Genomic DNA, 24,978 nt, shown 5'->3' with positions numbered 1-24,978 from the left:
AACTGGAAGGCCTTTAAAGCATGACAGAATCAAATGCTAGTACTGTTTAAGCAGTCAGTGAGATCACATTCAGGAATGAAGAGACACCATCTCATCTAAAAATTAATTCCAGAGTATATCAGGTATTCCTTTCCAGTTTCCTACAAAACATGAACACTACCAATTGATAATCATTTAGAAATGGTACTGAATATAAGATTTCAGCAAGTCTAACATAACACTCAGAAGTTATGTATGTTTTACAAGTATCGTGCATAGCAAAGGCTACAAAAATGACAAATTAAACTGGATAACTGGGCCAATTCAACTTGTCCTATTTTCCTTGAAAAATTTAAGACTTTAATTCTGTACATCATCCAGAAATAGAGGAAGAATAATCCATAGTGCAATTGTAATAAGCAAAGTAATGTGTAGTGATATCTTCTTCAATAAATATGGCTCACTACTGATCAACTATCATTCATACAGTTTCAGCAACACAGCCACCTGTTGCACAGGACAGTTATACACAAGTCTACAACAGGTGAATGTTCAAATAGATAATGAACTACATGGAAAAAATATAAAAAGAATATTATACAATCTCATACATAAACCAGACTGTAGTGTAATTGCTTTACTTATTTCTTAAATTATCTGAAAAATACTTCAAGTACTTGAAAACAGCGGCAGAATCATCTTTCAATGAAAAGCAAAATTGCACTGATTTAAAAATACATTACAAAGTTAAATACACATTCAAATTAATATCCTGATTTAACATTGCTTTCAGTGTTTACTTTCATTTCTTAGTACTTCTTGATTACCTGTGTTTACTCCAGGATATCCAGAGTTTAGATAAAGAAGTTTCAGACACAGAGTGTGTATGTTCTATGTAATCCCAGGAAGAAGCTTCAATCTGTCTAATCTTTTTCTCCATCTTCACTGCTTCCTATTAGGAGAGGAAAGTTCATAAGGTACAGGAAGATTTTTCTGCACAAAAATCTCTGCAAGACTCACTTCTCTACCAGACTTTTCCTAGAACTTGACTTTCTGCTGTTTTGCACTTCCAAGTAGTGGTTAATATTTCCCTAGAGCTTTCAAGTATTGCAAACATTTCCTACATTTCTACATAGACATCTGCTTAACTCACACTGTTCAATGTCACTTCTTAGGACATAATGCAATGTAGTATCTCCAAAATAATCTCTTATCTGTAAGTTATTAAGCTGCAAACATTATCTAATCAGTAAGCAAAATAGAAGAACAATACAACTCTGTATAACACTGATTACATTTAAGACATCAACTATCAGCAAGGCTCAGCCATCAGTAATATTCGGTTTTATAATACAGTATTTTATATCAAGATTAATAATATGCTAAACTGATTTAAGCCTGCTCATTTTTTATTTAAGAATGCGCTTCCTAAAATGTAACTATAAAGAGAAACTGAAATGTAAAATAAGTTTGGACAACAATGACAGTCCACATATTCCTAGCATCCTCACCCTCTGCAATAATAATGAGTTCTGACCCTTGACAAAGTAATAACAAGAATTCTTAGCTTTCTTTTATTCAATTGCTACAGGGTGACAGCTATACAGAAATGCTTAAGACTACATACATTTCATTTATATAAATATAATGCTAATTTTGGAAACAGAGAAATTGTGAGTTTGCCCTGTAAGTATTCTAGAGAATAATCTCCATTCTAGAAAATAATCAACCACTAGTTATTTGGTTGCAAATAATCTCAACCTAATGGGAAAGGTATGACTTACTGAAAGACAGCATAAGATGCAAACTTTACAGAAGTACTCTTATAAACTTGAACTGAATAACTTACCTCCTTGCTCTATATCTGAATCTGTAAGATGTGTGAGAGAAAAGCTTGCTATATTTGCAGGAGATATAGAGAATCTGGAATAAGGGGATGAATGTGACCAGTTCTGTTCGAGAGTCCGGGTAGGTGGAGGTGGAGAGAAATACTTTGACTGAAGAGGCAGTTTAGAGCTAATAAGGCTATTAGCTGCCTTTGATATAAAGGAGGGTTCTGAAGAAGAGAAGTCATCATCCCATTCAAAGCCTCCACCTTAAAAAGACAAAGAAAAAAAGGAGGCAGGGGGACGATTTTTACTCATATAAAAATCACATAGTCTTAAAAAACATCCTCAAGAACTACATTAATCCAAAGCAAACCTTGTTAAAGCATTACAGACACAACCCCCTAAGCAACAGGAATAACATCCATTGTTATAATTACTGAGGAGAGGCTACACAAATCCTAACACATTAACCCTGTCTTCACCTGCTTTAGGGTACTACCTTAGTGCAGAATTAGCCTTTTCCTACAAGTGGGGGCAGGGGGAACAAAGAGAGAACTTTTGTTGCAAACTTTTTGCAGCAACTCCTGGTGTTGAGCATGGGGTATACACACAGGGACAGTCAGTAGGAGACTGCATTGAAAAAGAGCTGCATAGTAACTCCCCAGATACATGACTGAGCTCATACTTCAACTGGCAGAGCAATTCTGAACCAAATCCAGATGCTAAAGAAACTGAATCATTCTTGTTTTACTGAACCCAGGGGTTGGCAGTACAGAGTCCTCAAGTCACAACTGCTCTACTGAGATGGTCTAGTAGCATTGGGATGCTGTGATGATACCCAGGCCCATTTCATCAAGCCAACTCTGTTCTAGTCATGTGGCTCACATGGATTTGTTGTCTACAACTGGGTTGCTTCTCAAGGTAAGATACACTGACCTATAAAGAACCAATATTACCTTAGTAACCTGAACCTAGCTGAAGTACTCCTTAAAAAGCAAAACCTAAGCCAAGATGGTGCAATGAACTTATGAATTGCATATATTTTAACGGGACATCTCATTAAAACCACACATAAATCATTCTCAAGCCCTGCTCTGTATAAATATATTCAAGTACCTTCTTCATCTGTTGAGCTTTCCGAATTGGTAAATCTGTTTAAGTAGCTAAAACCTGAAGGCGGAACAGGAGCGCTGCCGGAGCCCTGGTTGGTCAAGTCTGTCACACGGTTTCCCAGCTCTTTAGTTGGTGTTTCCTAAGGCAACAAAAATAATTCAACACTTGTGTATGCACAATGTGCACATACAGCTGGATACCAGGGTTAGAAAAACACTTTATTTCCATCAAATTTATGGAATTAAATCGTCTGCAAGAATCTACTGTGTGCTAATAATTAGTGTACAACAGAACTGAGACTTGTAAACTAAGCATATAAAACACTACTTTCCACATAAGTTATATCACATCTACATTAAAGTACATGCAAGAAATGACTGTTATTTATAATATCAAAAAGTTTAAAGGAATACAGCTAAAATATTTTCCAAATAAACAAAAAATAGTTCTCTAACCAGCCTGTCACAGATTGTTATTTTCTATTAAATAAATTAAAACAAAAAAGCAAACAAAAAACCACCACACGAACACACACAAAGAATGAACTTGGGCGGTTCTATCTCACAGCTTTTTTGTTTGTTTGGTTTTGGCCAGGTAATCCTCCTTAAGGATAGAGACAAGACACAATTTGTGTGACTGGTATTTGACAAAGTCAACATTTTATCAGTTACTACAACAATAAGCAAGAGCTGAACTATGAGCACCTTAACACAACAGCTAATTTTTGCCTTCCCCTCCAACAAAGGGATTACTGTTCTACAGAGGCAAAAAGAACTCCTAATATTTGTTTTCTCTTCCAAGACACAATGACCCCTAGTATTTATATGCATCACAAGCAGCATCTTCAAAGCCTGACAATGTGACTGTTCTTTTCAACTCACTTAACTCGTCTAACTGCCACAATGTTAAAACACAGTACTCTGTATCAAGTTAACGAGGTTTAAAATTGATAAAGCAAGTAGACAAACATTATCTTAATGCTAAGCAACGTAAGGTTTTTTGTTTGTTTACTACTTTTTATAAAGATCTTTGAACTAAAATATTCAAAGTCCTTGAAGTCTTTAAGCAGATAAGCTAAGGTTAAATGAACATTTGGTCAGTAAAATTGTATTTGGTGCGTAATGATGTTGACTTAAATGCAGCTCTAAATCGCACTAGAATGACATTTTTCAAGAGCAGGTTTCAGACTGTACATGACAAAATTCTAGAAGCAGCGTAGGTTTAGCACTTGCCAAACACCCATCCCCAAGCAAAATCAGATTTCATTTTCAGTTAGTGCTATTCTTCCATCAGCACACAACTGTAGCTAAGTTAAAAAAAAGGGGTCGATTTTTTTCTCAGAAGAAGTTTACTTTCTTAAAAAAGAACCTACCTCACACAAGACAACCTTGTCAAGACAAAAACAAAGGTGATCTTTATGACAAGGTAGCTATAAACATCACGCTATTTCAGCATGACTTGTTTAAAAAAGGTAACTTAGTAATTAAAAAGATACACAATACCTGATCAAACAGATAGACTGTTACATCATCGAAGAATGTTACAGCCTTTTTCTCATTTTTCCAATGCTCAAGTTGACTTTCATTTGTAGGAGATTTTGGAAGTTTCAGCAAGCTTCTCAGATGTTTCCCATCATCCTTGTCACTAAGTATCTCAGGTACTTGATGAACAATTTCATCTTCACTGTCAGAACTCAGACTGTGCATATGAAAAGTCCTCATATCATCCTCAGAATCACTGTTTTCGTCTTCTTCATCTGCATCATCACCATCTTCTATATCTAGCATTCCAGAAACATCGAGTTTGCCAAGGTATTTTCCTTCAATGTCTGGTTCTTTCAGTTTTGAACCTTCAAGGTGATAGAAGGACTTCTCACTGTTGCTTGCATCTGAAGGACTCTGCATATCATGTACTGACTTAAGGTCTCTGTGTGAAAAAAGTTCTGACGTGTTGGTGCCAACACAAGAGACACTTTTGTGGGAAGCATTAGACGATTTTATTTCATTCCTGAAGTTACTTTCCACTGATTTTTTCAAGGAATTCATCATTGCCTCAGCCCACTTGTCAGGACGCCCCTGTATTGTTACATCTGTCTCTTGCATCTCTAGCTCGTGATTTAATTCTAATTTTGCATTTTGATTATTAGTATCCTGGTAATTTCTCAGATCATGCTTTTGCTCTATCTCTTCAGAACAGTAATCCTCAGTATTATTTTCTTCTCTGTTTGAAGAAACAACATTTGCGACCTCTCTTGTTAGATTTACAGCCTCTTCTGTTTTTTTATCTGGCTCAGAATCGTTATCAGAGAAATAGGCAGAGTCTCTATATGAATTTTGATTTCCATTTACAAAAATATTTGGGGTTATTTCAAAATTGCTGTTTACTGCATCTACACAAGCTACTTCTGAGACAATTATAACCGGATTAGGAGATAAAGCACTAACATTGCTGTCACTGACAGTACCCAACGCAGTATCTGCATTAGAACCATCCTCAACCGTGATATGGGAAGTCCATTCTGGCGACTCCAGGTTCTCTGTTTCATAGCCACTGTCTGCAGGTTTATCAGGAGGCAAAAGTTTTTGAGGACTCTGGGTCTGTAAAGATTCTAAAACCTCATTTACATCTAAAGAATCCAAAGAGTCAGGTGTTTCTAAGGCTTGCTCTACAGTTTGTGTAGGAGAGGAGCCATCTTCCAAGAGACTATCCTGACTTGTACAATCTGAAGTAACAACAGAAGTTAAGGTCACCTCTTCAGTAACATCTTTACAGTTCTGAAAATGACTAGATACATCTTGTCTTTCCTCCAATAAACCTTCATCTTTTTTTAAAATTGGTGACTTATTTTGCAAGTTTTTTTTCCTATCTTCTTGATCATTACATTTGTCTCTACCAACACTACTTAAAGTTATTTCATCAGAATTAACTAGCATTTCAGGTTTTATTTGTCCCTCACACTCCATTTCCAATGCAATACCATAAGATGGTTTGTTTCCAATATTATGATTTTTGGCATTATTGGAAAGGTCTTCTTGACAGAGACTGTCAGTATTAGAGGGCATGACTTCACCAACTTCCACATTTAACTGTTTTCCCTCATCCTTCAAATAGGAAGGATTTACATGATTATCGCATGACTTACGTGGTACAGACGGACTAGAAGGTGCCAGAATCTCTGCAGAAGTCTCAGTGTGATAATTCAAATCTTTATTTATTGTCATTGGGTTAAAATTTTCATCTTTCACAGGTTTAAGATTTTCAGATATTAAAGAAAAGACAGGTGCATTTTCAGCCAACATAGGTGCAGGCTCTACAGAGTTCCTATTCGAGCTTTCTAATATACTTTTTAGAATAGCTTCTGTTTTTTGCCCCAGATCACTGCTGGTTTTGTTAGCCAGTATCCCTGTTAATAACTTCTTCTCTTGCAGAAATAAGTAGTTTTCAGAGAGTTCTTCTAAAGTTACCAGGCGAGACTGGTTAGAGATATTTTCACACAAGAGGAGAGTTTCATTTTCGGAAGCACAACTAGAATGCTCTTTCTCAGAAGGGCTTACTGTGTTTATAATGCCCACGTTGGAGTTTAAAGCAGTTGGCTTAAAGTCTTTAGAAATATCGTTCATTTCAGCTAAGCCAAATATACTTCTGTGCATCAACTCTTTTGATCTGTCCACTTCACTGAAAATATTCTGGAAAGGACTTTCTGGACTACCAGCAGCAGGCAAAATTTCCTCTTTAGGATCTGTATTATAGTGAAAGAAATCCCCATCGGTGCTGGATTCTTCAACATCAAGATCCCTGAGAACCATGAAATGAGAATTTTTGTCTTGTAGAGTTTCTTGATGATCAAGTTCTGTAGTTAGCACAACTGACTGATTATCAAAACTCATGCTGCAGCCGCTACCTTTCTCCTCTAACTGGATATAGTAATCACTTCCAACAGAGAGCTTGTGAGCATCGAACACAGGTAACACCCCAGGGACAGCAAGGGATGTTTCCTGACCGCTTTCATCTTGTGCTCCTGGCCCTTGCTCTGAAAGGGACCTCTCAAAAACCTCCACGGGATAGAAAATATTTGTGTATGTCATTGAGTCATCAGGATTCACATGACCACACTCATCGAAATGGTCATGCTTAGCTGCCTCCCAGATGTATTCAAAGCTGAGACCCTGGCTTGTTTCAGTTACAGTAAGAACTTCTTCCATTTCATGGCCAAGTCTATCTCCTGTAAAGTGATCCAAGATTGGAAACGCAGAATTATTTGCTTCTCTATTTGAGGCATTTGGTTTAAGAGCATTCCACTGCTGCTCAAAATCAATCTCAGAGTCCCTTTGGCTTTGCATGCGAAGGTAGGTTAAAAGTCTATGCACTTCTTCTGCTGTTGGTCGCTTTTCTGGAGGTAGCCAGCAGAACTGCAGAACTTCATACCTATACAAAGAAGGAACATGTTTCAATAGGCTCCACACGAAAAACAAATGCATAAGAATCAGATATGTAATGAAGCAAAGAGTGGCTACTAGCATTACTAGCATGAATTTCTACCCACACCAACTCTTTATGTTTATCTAGGGTTTCTTTTCCAGGAGCACAGTTTCATGCAGCAATTTTAATGTATTTCTAAGATTACTACGCAAACTGAGAAACTTGTTCAGCTTTAAGAATGAATAAAAAGAATTACCATCTATCAGAGTATGGCTGTTCCAGATGTGGCTTGAAGAGTTTAACCTGCTTCTCCTTTATGACATGGAGAAGGACCTCCCTGTCAGAGAAGTCTGAATAAGGCTGAGCAGCATTTTCAAAAAGCTCCCACAGTGTCACACCCAGTGACCTGAAAAAGAAGAGCATATGGCAGGACATTTACATTCTAAAGACTGTTTTCCATTTGCTTTGCTAAGAAAGGATTATAAGAGGCATAATTGCCAACATGGAACAAATAACCACTTTCCTACTGACTCCACAGTAACTTCAGAGCTTGTAAACTCACTTCAGATGCTTTGCCCAGAATGGTAGAAACTTCAAGAACACAGTTCCTTGAAGGTGACAAAAACTACACGCCTCAAACGACTGAGCAATGAAGAAATTTCCACGTATTAAAAAAATCAATTCAGCAAATGCATATTTAAGAAAAAGGAAAGTTACAGTAAGCCCACTAGTTTCTGAACTTTGATCAGAAAACACAGGCCATTTCAATTCACTAGAAAAACAAAACAATCTTTGCTGCAGTACTTAAGCATGTAATGTAACTGTATATGTAATTGATCTCTTAAAAGAATGTTAAGTATATTTCCACGAGAGAATATTGCTTCAGATTTTAGAGATTGATCTACTACATGACTGCTAAAATAACAAGCAGTGTTTTCAATTTATAATTGAATGCATTCAATTTATAATTAAATATTTACTGTTTTTAGTATAACATTTCTAAGTGTATTCCCAGATTTCTTGCTCAAGTTATTTTAAAGCCTACTACATACCATATGTTGCTGTACTTGTTTTGCTCTGCTGATAACAGCCTGTCTTGAAAGCTTGTTACTAATTCAGGTGCAGTCCATCGAAGAGGGACAAGTTTCTTCTCCTCTGTCTCAATATAATCTTCCTATGTTATTATTAAAAGAATAACCAGAAAAATTAACATTGCACCAAATTCCAGAAACTGGCATTCCTCCCCCCCCCTCTTTTTTTTTCCCCTCCCCAAATTAATCATTTTGTGTAATTTCTGCGTGCACCTGAAGAAATTAATTCTGTTTTTTTCAAGTGGCAGATATTAACACTACATAGGAAGGGCCTGTCACTGTTCAGTATATACTAGAAAAAAAAAAAAAAAAAAAAAAAAAAAAAAAAAAAAAGAATGTCCACTTCTTTAGTGTTTGGCCAATAAAATCATTTTCAGCATTTTGAATTTTGAACTTTCTTGATGCATATATATATATATGTTAAAAATTTTCATTACTAATTTTTGATTAACTTTTTCCTTTTAAAAAAATCATTGAAAGTAACTTCTGCATAATGCTTGCCATTACTATTTTAGGAATACTGGAAGTTTTAGGTATAAATATAAGCTTAAGCAGAAACTTCCTTCTAGAGGCACAGAATCCACTAATTTCCAGGAAGATTATATATTCTGCTACAGAAACTTGCTACAGTTATTTTCCAGTCATGCCTTAAAAATTCTGTTCTTGGATTAAGGATGATCTAGTATCAGTTCATAACCTTATTGCATTTTTGTTTTAACTTTAGGTCCCAAATCCTTCAAAGTATGATGACTACGTTACCTACCTTGTACCTACTGAATCCTATACCATAATCTCCTACTTTGACATTTAAATCGGATGTAAGAAAGCAATTCCGCAAGGCCAAGTCACTGGTGGGGGGGAAAAAAAAGAAATCCCAAAATATAGTGAGAGCAAAGAAAGAAAAAATCTTCAATCCAAAATAAGACACTTGGGTTAACATGTTAGTGAAACTTTTTGGAACAGAGCTAGAAAACAGCTTGAAGTATCAACACAAAAGCCACCAAAATTCTAAGTGGGTGTGTGTGTAAAATGCATATTTACATATTTAGAGGTTATATTAGCAAATAGCAGACCATGATTGGAGCAGACCAGTAATATGAAACTTATGCTATAGATTCAACATCCACTATATGCATTTATGAGGGGTTTATTCAGATGAGGTCTAGCCTGGCATCACAGACCAGACTAACAGACCAATTCAAAATGCAAACGCAGGCACAGTAGCTGGGTCAGTTGAGAAATTCATTTCAGAAATAAATTTTTGACATGACTAAATGTTAAGATACTTCTTTTGCTGCTTATGTTTTCATTAGGTTTTAAAACCCATTTCAGCTTACATTAGATCTAGTCTCTCACTTCAATACTGTAGAGAGCACTTTTCTAAAGATTTACCACTACTAGATAAAAGAGGAGTGATCTAGGAGTCTCTCCTCACAGTAGTCTTAATCAGACAAGGTTAGTTTTGCAGTCACAGGATTGCATTTGTCTACAGCTCTCCCACATTTCCAAAACTGAATCAATTTGGAGCCACACAGTCAAGTAAAATCTATGTTCTGGAATCAATATACAACAATGTTGCTAGACCTAGTGACAAGATGACTTATAAAACCTTCATACAAAACCAAAAATATTAGAAAGCGACTTCACATCAGTCGATGACATTAGCATGATTCAACAATTGTACAACAAGCTTTTCAAAGCCTCATATAACCTTGCTGCTCTCTGTAGAGAACCTCAACATGCAGTTATTTCCCTTCTCTACAATTGCCAAATATGTTCATGAGCACTCTACCTACACGAAGAACTGCATGCAAAACTTTCATTCTACTAATAATCCTATAACCTCTACTGTAACATTCTGTAACAATCTACTTAAGACTGTTCACATACTAGAGCAATGTGAATTCCTCTTTACCTAAAACCTGTTGTTGTCATAAGCAAGAAGTATCAATAACTCACTTCAGGGACAAATACTGAACAATTTACTATATGATACCTTGAAGAATTATGGTATCATCTTCAAGATTTAAACAAGCATTACTCATGAGCCTTTTGCAAAATATTAATGACAACATTCTGAAATTTCTTGCTCAATATATCAGCCTGAACAGTTACTAGTCCTTAAAAATCAATGAGCTGAAAAACTGCAAGATTGTCATTACAGTATTTCACATTTTTGAAAAGTTGTCATTATAGTAACATACATACACACACAAAAAAACCTATCCACACAAACCACATACTTAACTGGTCCAAATATTTGCTGTACAACTACACTTCTTAGATTGGCTAAGCTGCAGGTTGTGATCTATGGGCTGCAAAACTAAGTAGCAAGTAATTGACTTTTGAACACAGAAGAGTTGTAGATACATTACTGCAGTTAAATTAACATCTCAAAAAACATACTTTCATGACTTATGTAAAATTAGACAAAAGTCTGTCTAAAGCACCATCTTTAAAATTCATGTAGATTCTTTTCACTAAAATAAGTGTGCATGAGAGGGCACCATAACAAAAAAAGCAGTCTGGAAAGCATACCTATGCACAAAATTATGTTTATGCATTACAGCAAGTCCAGCAGCAATCTCGCATGCCATTCTCTGTAGCAGCATGATTTGTGATTCTCCTTTAATATGTTCCTGCTCATTGCAGATATAAGTTTTTAGGTCACCCTGTAAAAGAAGTTGAAAATATCAGTCTTGTATGCTCACTGAATTAAAAAAAAATGTATATTTAATGAAGAACCAACTAACCACAGTATTTGAAAATTAATCAACAAGATTAGTATATTCATAAATAGAATATAAATAGAACTATTTGCACTTGCTAAAGTGTTTTCATCTTCAGGAAAGAACTGAAGATTAAGTTTCCTATTCCTCTGGTGCAAGCTGTTTTATAAAACTATAATACACATATATTATAAAACTCTAACTGAAGCATCTCAATTCCTACACGATGTGGTAACCTGAAGGTGACAATTTACAGTGTTCTCTATTCAAGTAGATGTTTGTGTGAGGTGTTTCAATGTCAGTGATGTGGCAGCTCAAGTAACTGACTGGATATTCCCAAATTTTAGTTTTGGTTAATAAAATGAGCCAATAACAGTTGCTTAACAAAAGCAGACACTACTCCTAAATAGATTAAAATTAAAAAAAAAAAAATCAACATCACATGTAATTATCCAGAAGTGTCCAGAGGACACACAGATTCCCCACGGCACAGCCTAACGAGTACAAACAAGTACAGCGCATATTGCTCAACTGACTGTAGGTGGCAGCAAGTTCCTGAAGAAAGTCCAACCAACCCCTGCGAAACTGCTGTCATTCATTAAAACAGCAAGTGGTTATTTATGGTTAGTCCTAGTGGATTAAGCTCCTAGAATGCCTGAAATGCACCAAGGAATTGCTTTTTAATTTTTAAATGCATTAGTAATAGCAGTGCTATGCAGCATCCCTTATTTAGTAAATAATTCACATAGGCAAGTTGCTAATACGAAATACGGTTTGTATTAAATCCAGGATCTTAAAATATATTCGTTCTGTTTTGCCTTTTTTTGCCACAAAACAATCAGAAGGGGCATTAACAAAGACTTTATTTTGGTATTGTTTTAAGAGCACAGCTTATGCCCAACTGAGGTGACTAGCTACACTCGAGGCCTGGGCTGCCATTAGGAGGGACCTAGAAAGACTAGAGAGATGGGCCAAAAGGAGCCTCATGAAATTCAGCAGGGACAAAGTCTTATACGTGGGAGGGAGAAAACCTTTGCAACAGCACAGGCTGGGCCTGACTGGCCACATCAACAGGAGCGGAGCCAGCAGCTCCAAGGGAGGGATCATCACCTTTTACTGGCACGTTAAACTAGACCCACCCGGGTCTTGGCTCCCTAACACAGACACTGCCACGAGTCACGGAGGGCCACGGAGAGGCCAGGCCTGGAGCACCGCCCCGCGAGCTGAGGCTGAGGGACCCAGGCTCCTTCCTCCCGCAGCGGGGAAGGGTCAGGGCACCGCAGCGCAGCCACTCGGGACCCACGGGAGGGTTTCAGGGAGACCAGCCGGGCTCTTTGCTGCGGTGCTTGGTGCTGGAGCAGAGACAAGAGGCACAAGCTGAACCAGGAGAGGCTCTCGGTGAACTTAGGGAAAGCCTCTTCCCCGTGAGGACACACGAGCAGTGGAACAGGCTGCCCAGAGCGGCTCTGCCACCTCCATCCTCAGAGGCTTTCAGGACTCGACTGGAGAAAGCCCTAAGGAACCTGGCCTGACAGCCAGGTGACCCTGCTTGGAGCAGCAGTTTGGACTAGAGACCTTCCGAGCAGCCCTGCAGCCTGTGTTATTCTATGATCCTTCTCTGTCTATAAGCAGATAGCAGCAATACACCATGAGCCAGAAAATGGCCCTGGATTGTACTAGGTCTAATAGTCACTGTGGAAGGCTGTATATACCCATAGCCCAATAAAATCCATTCTGCAAAATCCACTGCTCAGACACTTAAGCACACGCCATGCGCACTGGTGCTTGAGGGAAGCTCCACTTTCTCTCCTAGTTCCCTTCCTCTCTCCTGGGACTCCGAACAGCGACTGGATCTGGCCTCCTCACTCCCCCCTCCCACCCAGGTCTCAGCAAGACCAGCTCAGCCCTCTTTGTAACCAAGTCTTCTAAATCAGAGAGGCTTTTTTTTTTTTTTCTCCACGAGTCAGAGGCCTGGGACACTTATGTGCCATATTCTTGCAGTTTTCTCGATTGTGCAAATTCCATGCTTAGTCCCATAAGAACACCCCAAGCAAACAGGAAGAGCTGACAAGTGACTCAGGCCACTGAAACCTTGCTACAAAGTTGGAAAGTTACCTGCCAGGTTACTCAGTAACATCACTGCCCCTTCTGAAGTTTTCAGGCAAATAAAAACTCCCTTCCTTCTAGCCAATATACTTCACTGTGTAAGTAATTGTGGTTATTCAATGCACTATCAGACATTTTGGTGCAAGGGTCATATTGCCATTAAAAAATGGTTAGCATATGTTAGAGTTCAAGAAACATTAAACTTGTCTTCAAATCCAAGCTTCTTTTTAAAAAAAAAAAAAAAAAAAAAAAGAAACCCACACCATAGCCTAAGACTTTTTTTTTTTTTTAAAACAGATTTTTAACTCTGGTTAAGAAGTTTTCATTGCAAAGACTTTTTGATTTGAAGATAATGGTTTCATGTGGCAGTAATTAGAAGGAGCCTAAACTAAAGAAGTTATAAACTAGCTCCAGCTGGCAAGCACCTCCTAGCAAAAGCCACATCCTCAATGTAAGCTACAGAGCATTTTAAGCAAATCTTGCATCCTGACGACCTCCTCTGCTCAGGAATTAAAAGCCTTAAAGAATTTCTGTAAGACCAATTTGACAGGCGAATCAGCCACACAATGTACATGCTACTTCCACATTCGAATAACTTTTACTCATAAATTATGTCATTCCATTAAATGATTTGCTGTGCTGACAAAAGGTTGGCCACACATGGCTGGGTAATATATTCAAGTTAACAAGCTAGCTGCTACTACTATTTTTAACCTGGCACCAGCCTACAGTGTTTAGCAGTGGACAGTTATCTATTCATAGAAAACTACAGCAGCAGACTAAAACTCACACAGGATTAAGAACTTGTTGAGATTTATTTTATATTTGAAGAATTGTAAACAGTTTTGAAAAACAGGCAAATAAAAATAAAGATTTGAATGTTATAATTACTCATGTGCAACTGACCACCTTTGCAAAGCAAGGGACATAGCAACCTGGATTATATTATAAGATAGGCTAAATGGTAGCAAATATTGTTAATAATGAACACTCGAGCAAGCCTGAATATCAGAAAGATCCAAGAAAACAAGTGAGCCCCCATGACATTCAGTGTTGCTACAGGGACACTCAGCAATACAGTTTGCATTGCCTCTGGCAAGACCTTTTAGGCCAAGAGGCCCGAGATCCAAGAGGGCTGCTGAGCAGCTGAGAGCAGGTCAAATGTCCCTGCAGAGGCTAAGAGATGACGCTGCCAAGGGGGTGCAGTGACATGACAAATCTGGAGGAGCCTGACATGAACAGGTACCTCATCTCTAGTCTCTTTGCAGAAGAGGAACCATATTTTCATTATTTAATACTCCAAACTTGAGGCGTCTACACTGTGAAGGGGCCTGAAAGTGCTCCAAAGACATGAGAATGTCTTCTCAAGCACAGCTGGCACATTAGCCACTTTTTCACAAACCATCATCTTAATCACGTAAGTACCAGAGATTAAAGCAAGTTTATTCTTTGTTGAACATACGTATAAAGCTATCCTTCCATTTGAACAACATACATCAGAGACACGAGAGGCTACAGTGAGCCGCTCCAGCTGAGTCTGTGCCTACACACCTTCTGGCTAACACTGGACTGAAGGTGTGTTATGGAAGCACCTCAATATCTCCAGCATTAGCTGATTTCCAAGAGAAGTAGAGCAGAACCCACTATTTCTCACTGCTATTTTCTCATGCCTTGAAAAATTCAAGCAGTAACTGCCACCCCAGTTCACAAGGTGAAAGCAGTTTTCAGAGTTATCAGTCTATGAACTGCCTCTTTAAAAGGACACCTAGTTACCTTCTATTCCAAATGCTTCTGTCCAGCTTCACACACATTTCTTCCTTCACACCTCTCTTCTGCCCTCACTCCAGTATTGGTACTTCCCGCACTAGTTCACGCTAATTTACAACAACATTAGTGACACACAAGTACTGAGCTAACTTTGTCATGCCCTTGTCTCCCAATCTCTGCATAAGGCTATTAAAGTGAACACTATTTTGTGTGTCTAGCCTCTGTATATTTGTGAGAACAGTGAACAAAAACACCACCATCTCTAGGTGAGGTCCAAATCTACCAAATAGGAACTCTTCAAATAATTCAGACTTCCAGTATGAAACGTTAGACAAGCCATGTTTAACTGTATCTTAGTAATTTTTTTTTTTCCCAAAAACAAGCTTTAGTTTGCTCACAGTAGAAATCAGCACAGGCATTTATTTCCCATACCCATAAGACTGTCCAGCTACATTCAAATTTTTAAGAACTACCACTTCAGCTGTCAAGCTTACTGCCCCCAGTTAGTGAAAATCTGTTTCATCCCCTTAAGTAAAATCCTTTCTAGATTACTTTGCAGGATCATGACATTTTTGGCATTAATCATCAGGCATCCAACAAGGATATTAATTTTCTGTATGCCTAAAGTAGGGCAATCTTTAGAAGTTGCTCCATCTTTAAATTCTAAGTCAGATTAAATAACAACTATTTAAAAATATGCCAGTAGTTGAATCTGATTAAATATTTAGATGTATATCTATTAGCATAAACTATATAAAATGAAGTTGTTCTAGAATCCTTCTGAACTTCAAACTTTTTGGAAAAAGAAAGAAGATTTAAAATCAATATGACCTATTCCATTTATGCAAACTGAAAAATATCAAGAATGTTATTGGCTTAACCTTAGGCATGTATTTTCTAATTCTTGCCCAGAACTGAACATTTCGCTTTGATGAGTCACTTGAAAAGTTCAAGCCTCTCTTCCATGTGTGGGGGGGAGGGGAGAGAGAATGATTCTATCAGCACTTCTTCTGCCTCATTAATTTACTGCAGCTAGTAAGTTTGAGCAAGAGCAGTAACAGAGAGAATACAGTTATTTAAGGACACATTAACTGATATTCTCAATAAAACTCAGTTCTTGCTCATTCTCATTTAAATTGCTTGAGGCAATTAATATAACTGGAACCATATTCACACACTTAAGAGAAAATCCTGTAGTAATAAAGCTGAAAAAAGGATCATGTTGAATCTGATAAATGCAAACTACTACTGAAAAATCTTAAACTTTAATATATATGCACGTTAATTCATTTATCTCAAACTCTATAAATAAACTCTGCTTTAAATGCCATCTAGACAATGACACACACGTTAACAGCAGCGATTCAGCACATGCTCAGAGAGCCACCTGAAGCTGAGGATTGTTTTTCTTTTAATACCACATAAAGAACTGCTTTACTGCAGCATCAAGTTTTTCCAGACCCTGGATCCATTGCCATATCCAAACTTTCAAATCTGCCTGCAAACATTCAGTGGAGACTTGATAGATTCCAAGAGCTAAAGTGTCTGAAGACTGTGTGTACTGGGCACAGTCCAAAGTTTCTGCACGTGCATGTGGCCTCACTCACAAAGACGAGGTGAAATTCAGCACAGGCCCAGGACTGCAAGGGGCTGAGCAAAGTGTTGTGCAACTTCCCTTCCCATCTCTGGTGGCTTTTATAGTGCTAACAGTGGAAAAGCCATGAAAAAGCCTTCCCAGAGTGCTTAGCATTTCACCCACGGCTCAGGAAGGCAGTTGCTTCATCCAAACAGGGGCCAAGGGAAAAGGAGGATGAGGGGGTGGTAGTGGCAGTGGGGGGAGGGGACCTGGGGATCAGGAAGAGAATAGGATCATGCCAAAAATCACCAGGACAATGATGAGTGAAGGGCAATAAATACACTACCTACAATTCACACAGGCAAAGCCCGCTGCAGCCTTTTCTGCAAGTGTACTTACCAAGTCACAGAACTCAAAAACTAGAAGATAAGGAATGGCTTCCACACACTGCCCAATACACTGGAGAACATTTGGATGCTGAAGAATGCTGCACAGAAAAAACATAGCGGTGGTTTAAGTCAGAAGGACTACAGTATACCTTTACAATGTAATGCAACATATGAGATCTCTCCTGGAAGATTCAGTACATATGGGACAGAAGGAGAAGGTACAAATATCCACAGACACAAATTCCCTTTGCACCTTTACATCTCCTTTGTATTGCTGAAATCTGCAAGACAGCAGCTGAAAAAAAACTCTCAAAACCTTGTAAGCCAGCATTGCCAAAAGAGTTGCAACTGTCCTCCCCGCTCCACTGTCCCTTACACACAAGCATTCACACATGCTACTGGTTTGTGAACTTCACTAGGGGAGCAAACCAGGAAAAAACTAAACTTTTTAGCCAGGTTTAGTTTCCAGAAAGAGCAGCTTTTTTTTTTTTTTTTCTAAATCAGAAACCCTTATTGTCAAGGCAGCAAGAGGCTTGAGACTGCTTTTCCTGACAATTGCCAACAATTGAAACCCAAGTGCAGGTGCAAGTAGGACAGCAATAAGCACTGAATGTAGAAAGCTCCTTGACACCACTCACTTGTACCATATTCAGGCAGTGTAAGCCACCCTGAGGGACAACCGGTGTACCCCTCTATACCAGTCATCTACAGAAAGCACCAGCGTGCAGCAGGCAGCAGTGCAAAGCTCTTGCTATTGCTAAAACATAACAGGAGGAATTGCATCCTCCTTAATATACCAAAGTCCTTTCTGGTATACCAAGACTAATGCCCTAGAGGCACGTGCTTTTGAGTGCCCTCCAACCATAATACAAAAGGAGAAAAAGAACAAACAATTCCAACCTTATCAGCATTTCTGGTCTGACCAACACTTTGTGGACTATGGATTACCACTGAATCCAATTTTGTATAATCCTAAATTCCTTTTCATTATTAAGACAAGTCTTCCCTCTAAGTAACCTGAACAAAATCCATTTTTACCAACATGATGCAGTTCTATTTTGAAAATAGGAACTTTAAAGAAAGCAATATGTATCAGATGAGGGTCTTGCCAGGTTTCACATTTTTAATAGAATACACAAATACCAGAAATCAAATCTCAGTTACTGGAAACAAGTAACTAGACAAAAAGTCAGTGCACAGTATCATGAGCTTTTGCCTGGAAATGCTGAGAAGAATAATAAGTCAAATCAAATGTATTTTACAGTCACAAATAAAGACTCCAAAATACATTAAATTGAAGAGCTTTTTTCTCGTTTTCTTAAGCAAAAAATTTTTGCTCACTTTTAGAAAGGAAATACAATTAATCCAAGTACAATCAATTAATTTACAAGTACAATCAATTAATTTACAAGAGAGGACAGAAACAGAAAATAACCTGAGCCAAACATTTTCCTAACTGATACAGTAGCATGAGGCATTCAAGTTAACCCAGCTATTGAATATTACTTACTAATATGGTTCTCCGCTTCTTAAGAACTGTTCTTGTTCCTTGGGACCCGCACTTGCCTTCAACTCCTTCACTACTACTCGTGCTACACTAGTACCTGTGTAGATCTCTCCAAGCAGAACCTGAAAAATTAGAACCGCTTTTCTTTAATCAAAGGGTTAATCTGAGTTGCTACAAAGAAAAACAAGAGCTACTATATATGTGTTGTAAAAAAGATTTTCTGTCTCTTTTGTCAATGCATGTAAAATTTTGATAATTAAACACTCGTACTTTAAAATAAATCTTGACTTGTGGAGCAATTTTCAAAAAGCAAGCTTTCTAGTGAAGACCATTTATTTGTTTAAGATTTTTCCCTGAGGAAAAACTGGTAATAACAGCAATGTTTTCACTCCTGTCGATTGAATTAAATGTCAGGCAATTAAGTAACTCTGCTAAGAAACTTCAAGTAAATTAAAAAAGCACTCAAAGCTAAAAAATGCATGCAACATTTAATTTCTACCAGAGTTGTTCTTACGCTATTAAAATCATTTAATGGAAACACAGTAGACTGCCTAGTTAAACTAAGTAATACTACAATACTACAGCATTAAAAGGAGAACATCTCACCTTTCCAAACCAGCCATTTCCAATTTCTTGGATATAGTTTAGACTCTGACGAGAAACTTGAGACTTTGATCCCTCTGTCATACACAACAACAAATAGAAAGAAAAACTCAAAACTATTCAGATGCACAAAGTTATCCCTACAACTGATGAACATTATAACGCAAGCTCTTACATCTCCACAATTGCACGCGTACCTTTGGCTAACCACTGCAACATACTCAGACATGCACAAAATACTCATGTAACAATGAAAAAACACTCAAAAAAGATTTCTCAGCCTCTGAACAACCTGCTTCAGAACATCCCCCTACAAAAAGGGCAGGGTGCCTCATCATACGATACATAAACTTTTTAAAAAATGTTCAGTGAGAGCAAATGGCTGAATTTTAAACCCCGTACACAAGTATATTGTTTACCATAGTTGGGTATAATAAACGATCTGCTTACAAAAGTGTCCTACACAAGAGAACAAACCCAACAGCACCCATTGTTTTTGCATTTTAACATTTATAGCTATATAGAGAATTATCATTCTTAGAGAAATGGTTTCTACTGCTTTACTCTTCAGCCCAACTGCCCTACTTATAGATACCCTCTGAAAGGAGGACATTTTCTGACTAAAAATGCTTCACATAAAGAGTCCAGAAAGGCAAATAATAATAACAGCAATAACAAAAACAACACACAACGGGATCCTGGTAGCGGATAAGCAGTACTAATGGTAGACTCTGTATGATAAAACAGGTTCAGCAGTATTTCTCTCCCCCCTGTCTAGTTCATTAAACAGACACGTACACAAAAAAAAAAAAAAAAAAAAAAAATCCATCATCTTTTTAGTTGGTTCAGACTGAGAATCCTAGGCCATGCTTTTACTACCACAAACCAGGTTTACATCAGGATTATTTTACCATAACAGCTATAGCCACAATAATACACTGCCAACATGCTCCTAAGTATGCATAATGCTGTATCAGTAAAACTACACTTTTACCAGTGTATCTTACTCAATTGCTTCCAAGCAAAATAATGTATCATGATAAAAGTATAGTTTTACCAATTATATATCATTATAGAAGAACTGACACAAGATACAACTTTTCACAAACTTGCATTTTTCTCAGTCATTAAAACACTGGTGAGTTACATTTCTTTCGTATTACAAGACAGGCTGACATGTAAAATTGCTACTAGTTACTGCAAATTTAATTGTTTCATCTCTAAAAATCTAATGATTATGTAATGCAAGTAGGACAGGTAAAGATGGCATATGAAGTTATCATATGCAAACAGCTACTTTATGCTGTAATATTTTAGATATATCTGTTTCCTTTTACAGAAACCTTGCCTTTTCAAAAATACATCCCAAAAAGCTTATTTTGCACAGGCAGAAGAAATCTAATGTCCTCTCATACCAGTATCACATTAATGACATGGAAAGTTGATGGTGACATTAAGAAAGTGATTCATCTGAAACAGTAGCACAGTTGTCATACAAGAGATTCCCTCTTGCTTCCATTTAAGGCCAATGGCTAAAACCCAATGAGACCCAGCTAGGAAGACACAAATGTCCTAGAGCACTTCAAACCCTTAAAGTATATAGATGCATCAAGAACGTAGTCTAGAGAAGCTTATATAACCCATTTTCGTTTTCTCAAGCTACCTTTTGGGACATCTTGCCATCAGTTCGTAGATTTTCAAAGAATTACATCTCATCTTAAACCCTAAAAAAAGTATTTGTTAATTGAAATAAATTGTAATTGGATCCACGTAGCAAAGAGCCAAGCACAGTCAATTCTACACTATTTTAGACACTGAATTACCTACTTTTATTTTCTTATTAAAGAAGTCTGTGTTACCTGAAAGATGTGGAAACTGGGACGGAGTTGGTACAGCAATACTGGGAACTGAAAGAGTAAACACTTCTGCTGGAGACTGAACAGAGGGAGTATCTTCTGCTGGAGGTGTAAAATCTATCTCATCATCAAAGTTATCTTCAAATTCCTACAATAAAAAATTTGTAAATAAAATTAACATTAATGCACTTTTCTTAGTTTCATATCTGAATATTCAAATCTGACTATATTAAAATAAGCTGCTAGAGGCAAATCACTACATCAAGACCCACTATAAAATAAGAACTTGATTTTAAGGCATATTAAACCACCAAGCATTATCTTTACCAAAAATACTGAGGGTTTTTTTTTTTTTTTTCTGTTTTCCCTCTTACTCTCTAAAGAGAAGCTATGGATTTGAAAGAATACTCCTTATCTATTCATTCCACAAATTCTCCAAGTAGAAGTGAGAGCAAAATCCAAAAATCAAGGTTGCTGATAACTGGAGTTCCAGAACTAACCATTCTCTGATGACAACAACTTGTCCACAGGAGTTTTGCTACAGTGAGTATGCACCTTCAATATCTTTATTTGACTGAAATACGTTAAATCCCACCAGCATTTTGAAAAACAATTTAAAAGAAAACATGGGAAGACATAGGAAGAAGGATCTTTAATTACTGTAAAACTGCCTTATGGGTCTACCTCTACTAGATACCCCACTAGACAGCAATGATTTTGAGAAGACAGATCAGTGTTGCAGCCTAGATCAAGTACTGAAAATTACTGGCTGTAACAACGTTTCAACACATGCAGATACACAGTTGTGACTATTTCAGAAGAGAAAATGCATAGCGACATAGAAGTGTCAATATCTGCTGACTATTAGCACAAGTAATCAGGTATTATGGATATGAGAACACTGCCAGAATAGCACTTGTATTTACATTTGCAGCTTCAAATGCTTACCTTGAAATCTATCTCAGGATCTTTACAGCAGGAGACACAGTTTGCAAGCAGTATTACCAGCACTACTAGACTACATACAGACAGAATCACAAAAGATGAAGAAACTTCAGCTGTCGCTCCTTCTCCTAGAAGGAAGACATACACAGCATTAAATATATGGCAGCCTTTAACTTTTTTTTTTTAATAATACATATTTTAACAATCTGTATTTATTTCAAACCTGGTGTTTTAAAATTTAACACTCTGGATATGATTAGAAATAAACAAGAACAGAAGGGGCATATTGGCAAAACATTTCTGTGCTCTTTCTCATGCCTGCATAGTTCTTGGCTTATATGATTCAAATGATTAAGTGATGAGGAACAACAGCCCCAAGACTCAGGATTCTGATTTTCGCTGACAAATTTTTATAGACATCTAAACAGTGCATATTAAAAGTTTGTGGCATGTTTTTTGAAGACATTTCCCATGAGCTAAAATACCTGTCTGAAGAATAAGGCAACTAGAAGAAATCCTCCTTTACATGATGTATAAATTCACTATATTCTGCTACGAGGCAGTCCTCCCTCTGAATAAACCTATTAATGACAGGCTGACAAAATGCAAATTTCTTAAGACAAGTGAAATGCACAGTCGCCCCTCCCAACACCCAGTCTCAATCTCTCATGATCCCTCAGGTGTTCTGTCTTCAAGGGCTTGAAATGGCCTTTTTGCAAGTATAACACTAAGCAACTTCCCAAGCTTTTATATACATATATACTATATATATAAAAAGAACTCCTTGAAACACTGTTGATAAATGAGTCAGGTTAAAAAAGAAAAAGCAAAAAAAGTCACACAGCAGTTCATCAAAAACTTAAGTCATTACCAGGGAAACTAAATCTGTTTTTAATCCCTGTTTTGATCTTAAATTGAGAACAGTGTATTTGTACAGCACCTTAGGAGATCACAGAACACTTCTCGTGGTGGAGGGGAAGTTTTTTGGGTTTGGTTGGTTGCTTGTTTATAACAGCTACAGTCACGGGGACTTGAACAGTAGTTGAATGGTATTTAATTATGGAGCATTTAGATATTGTAGCAGTGTTAAAGTTGTTGAATGACAGGCTGCGTGAATTGCCTGGGGTTTTAGGTAGGCAAGTGGCTAAATACCAATGGGAAGATCCATGTATCAATGCCTGATGTAAGGAGATAAACACAGTCTAACTTCCTTAAAACTTTTTTTTTTTTTTTTTTTTAAATTAGTTGACTACTAGTTAGAGGAAGGAGATACAAACTTGCCTAACTCTTTGAACCTTCAAAACACTTAAGAACAGACATTAGGGGATCCACAGGAATAGCCACAGCTTTTCACAGAGTTCTACAGAATATTTGCATAATTTAGTAACATGTATAGAGTAACCTGACACAATTAAAATACTGTTAAAAAGCATTAGCTTGTTATTTAGAAAGATAAAAGTTTCCTGTGCACTAAATAACAGATTATCTATACAACAGGAAAGCAGTTAATCCAATAAAAGTAAACTTTTCAAACAAGCAACAGTTTTTTAGTTTCCGTAATAGCTCTGGCAACCTGACCTCATGAAGAACAGAAATTAAAAAGACAGCTTTACTAGGATAAAAAGTGGATGTATTTACATTATTAAGTATTACTAATTAAAATTACAGCCTTAAAGATTTTTTTTTTCCAAAAACATCCCACCTAATTTCCAAGCACCTTCCTCCACTCAACTTTACTTGAAATCAGAAAAGTCAACTCACCACAGGCCAAGTACCAAAGAGATACAAATTGTCCCCAACTAATAACCACCCCCTCGTGAGCACATCACCCCAATTACTGATTATTACTGGCAGTAGAGCAAAATTCTTGAACCCTGCACTTGCACTAGAGGCATTCATGAAAATTAGCTGAGCAAAATTAAGTCACTGGGCAGAAGGAGCTCTGACAGCAATAGAGAACAAGCATATCTTAAAAGATGACAAATTTCAGTGCAGATCATTAAGCCAGGTGTAACACAGCTCAGCTATCAAATCTACAGACATACTTGAGGTTTATGGCACAGTACAACATCTGCCTCCCCTTGCCTACATGGCTGACCATGTAAGAAGTAGCCTTTGCATCCTCTCCCACAGCAGATAAGCACCACCAGCCTCTCTGCTCCAGATATGGGCTAACTCTTCTTCTAACTGGGCTTTTTTGTTAACTTCATTATTTCCAATCTGCATTACAACTGTCAAGTTTGATGCCTATTTCAAACTTGAAATTATTATGTGATTTTAAAATCACAATATCATAATAAACGTAGAAGATAAGTATCTTAATATGCTAGATTCCAAACATACAGAATTCATTAATTCTGTCCAGAAATCAGGGTCAGGTCCTCAGAAAGTTAACTGTAAAACAAATGAAAGAAAAAAGAAAAAGGAAATCGCTATATCAAAACGCCAACATTAAGGCTTCCTGTCTGTTAATATACACTATCTGGACTACTTCAGACATCATGCAGAAGAGGTATGGATTTTATCACTATTATATTAAAATAAGAATATTTGCTTTGGTTGTGCTAATGTGTGTGTGTTACTGCATCATTAACACAATATGACGCTTTGCACAGTTTTACACTAGTAAATGTTGCATCTCAAAACAACACCTAGATCATCCCAAGCACTGGATATACAAGATAAGGACCTTTTTCAAAGCTTCAGTGTTACATACTGAGTCCACACTGTTACTAACCTCCTTTTTAAAAGCACCTGGTATCATAAATAATTCAAAGCTTAGAGAGATAATTAACAGCTATTGAGGCAAATTCTCAGCATCTCTGAAGATGATTATGTAAGCAAATTTCACATTTTAAATCTGAACACAGCAAACATCTGAAGTCAAACCATGAACACAGACAAGTGCTCAAGGGGAGCAAAGAGACTCCCTAAAAACACCAACGATGATAAACTGTGCTGGCATTCTCAGGGAGAAGCGCAAACATGAGAACATGTGCTTCAACATGGATTAGCATATTTTAAGGGGTAGAAAAATGTTACTTTCATATAAAGTATTTTTCAAAGCAA

At 37.2% G+C, this 24,978-nt stretch overlaps 1 protein-coding gene across 2 annotated transcripts in view; it reads right to left on the bottom strand.

Moving 5' to 3' along the window:
• Nucleotides 1-24,978, bottom strand: part of LMTK2 (lemur tail kinase 2) — a 32,767-nt gene continuing 7,789 nt past the window's right edge. The window contains exons 2-14 of one of the 2 annotated variants that reach the window (XM_088529434.1): nt 21,913-22,037; nt 20,968-21,112; nt 19,112-19,185; nt 18,509-18,627; nt 17,009-17,096; nt 10,970-11,103; nt 9,195-9,279; nt 8,393-8,514; nt 7,597-7,746; nt 4,424-7,346; nt 2,925-3,060; nt 1,829-2,074; nt 1-931 (exon numbers count right to left, since the gene is read on the bottom strand). In XM_088529434.1, the coding sequence (XP_088385560.1) occupies nt 903-931; nt 1,829-2,074; nt 2,925-3,060; nt 4,424-7,346; nt 7,597-7,746; nt 8,393-8,514; nt 9,195-9,279; nt 10,970-11,103; nt 17,009-17,096; nt 18,509-18,627; nt 19,112-19,185; nt 20,968-21,112; nt 21,913-22,037 (4,376 nt within the window). In that variant the 3' untranslated portion in view covers nt 1-902. Of the gene's footprint in view, nt 932-1,828; nt 2,075-2,924; nt 3,061-4,423; nt 7,347-7,596; nt 7,747-8,392; nt 8,515-9,194; nt 9,280-10,969; nt 11,104-17,008; nt 17,097-17,636; nt 17,655-18,508; nt 18,628-19,111; nt 19,186-20,967; nt 21,113-21,912; nt 22,038-24,978 lie in introns of those variants that run through there. The other variant, XM_088529435.1, reaches the window with a different exon arrangement.

The sequence above is a fragment of the Tinamus guttatus genome, unplaced genomic scaffold (genome assembly GCF_059628265.1).
Source record: "Tinamus guttatus ecotype Peru unplaced genomic scaffold, ASM5962826v1 Tinamus_guttatus_pri_ptg000330l, whole genome shotgun sequence".
NCBI classification, from domain to species: Eukaryota; Metazoa; Chordata; class Aves; order Tinamiformes; family Tinamidae; genus Tinamus; species Tinamus guttatus.
The sequence above is the reverse complement of the archived record's forward strand: the minus strand, read 5'-3'. Positions and strand labels throughout refer to the sequence as shown.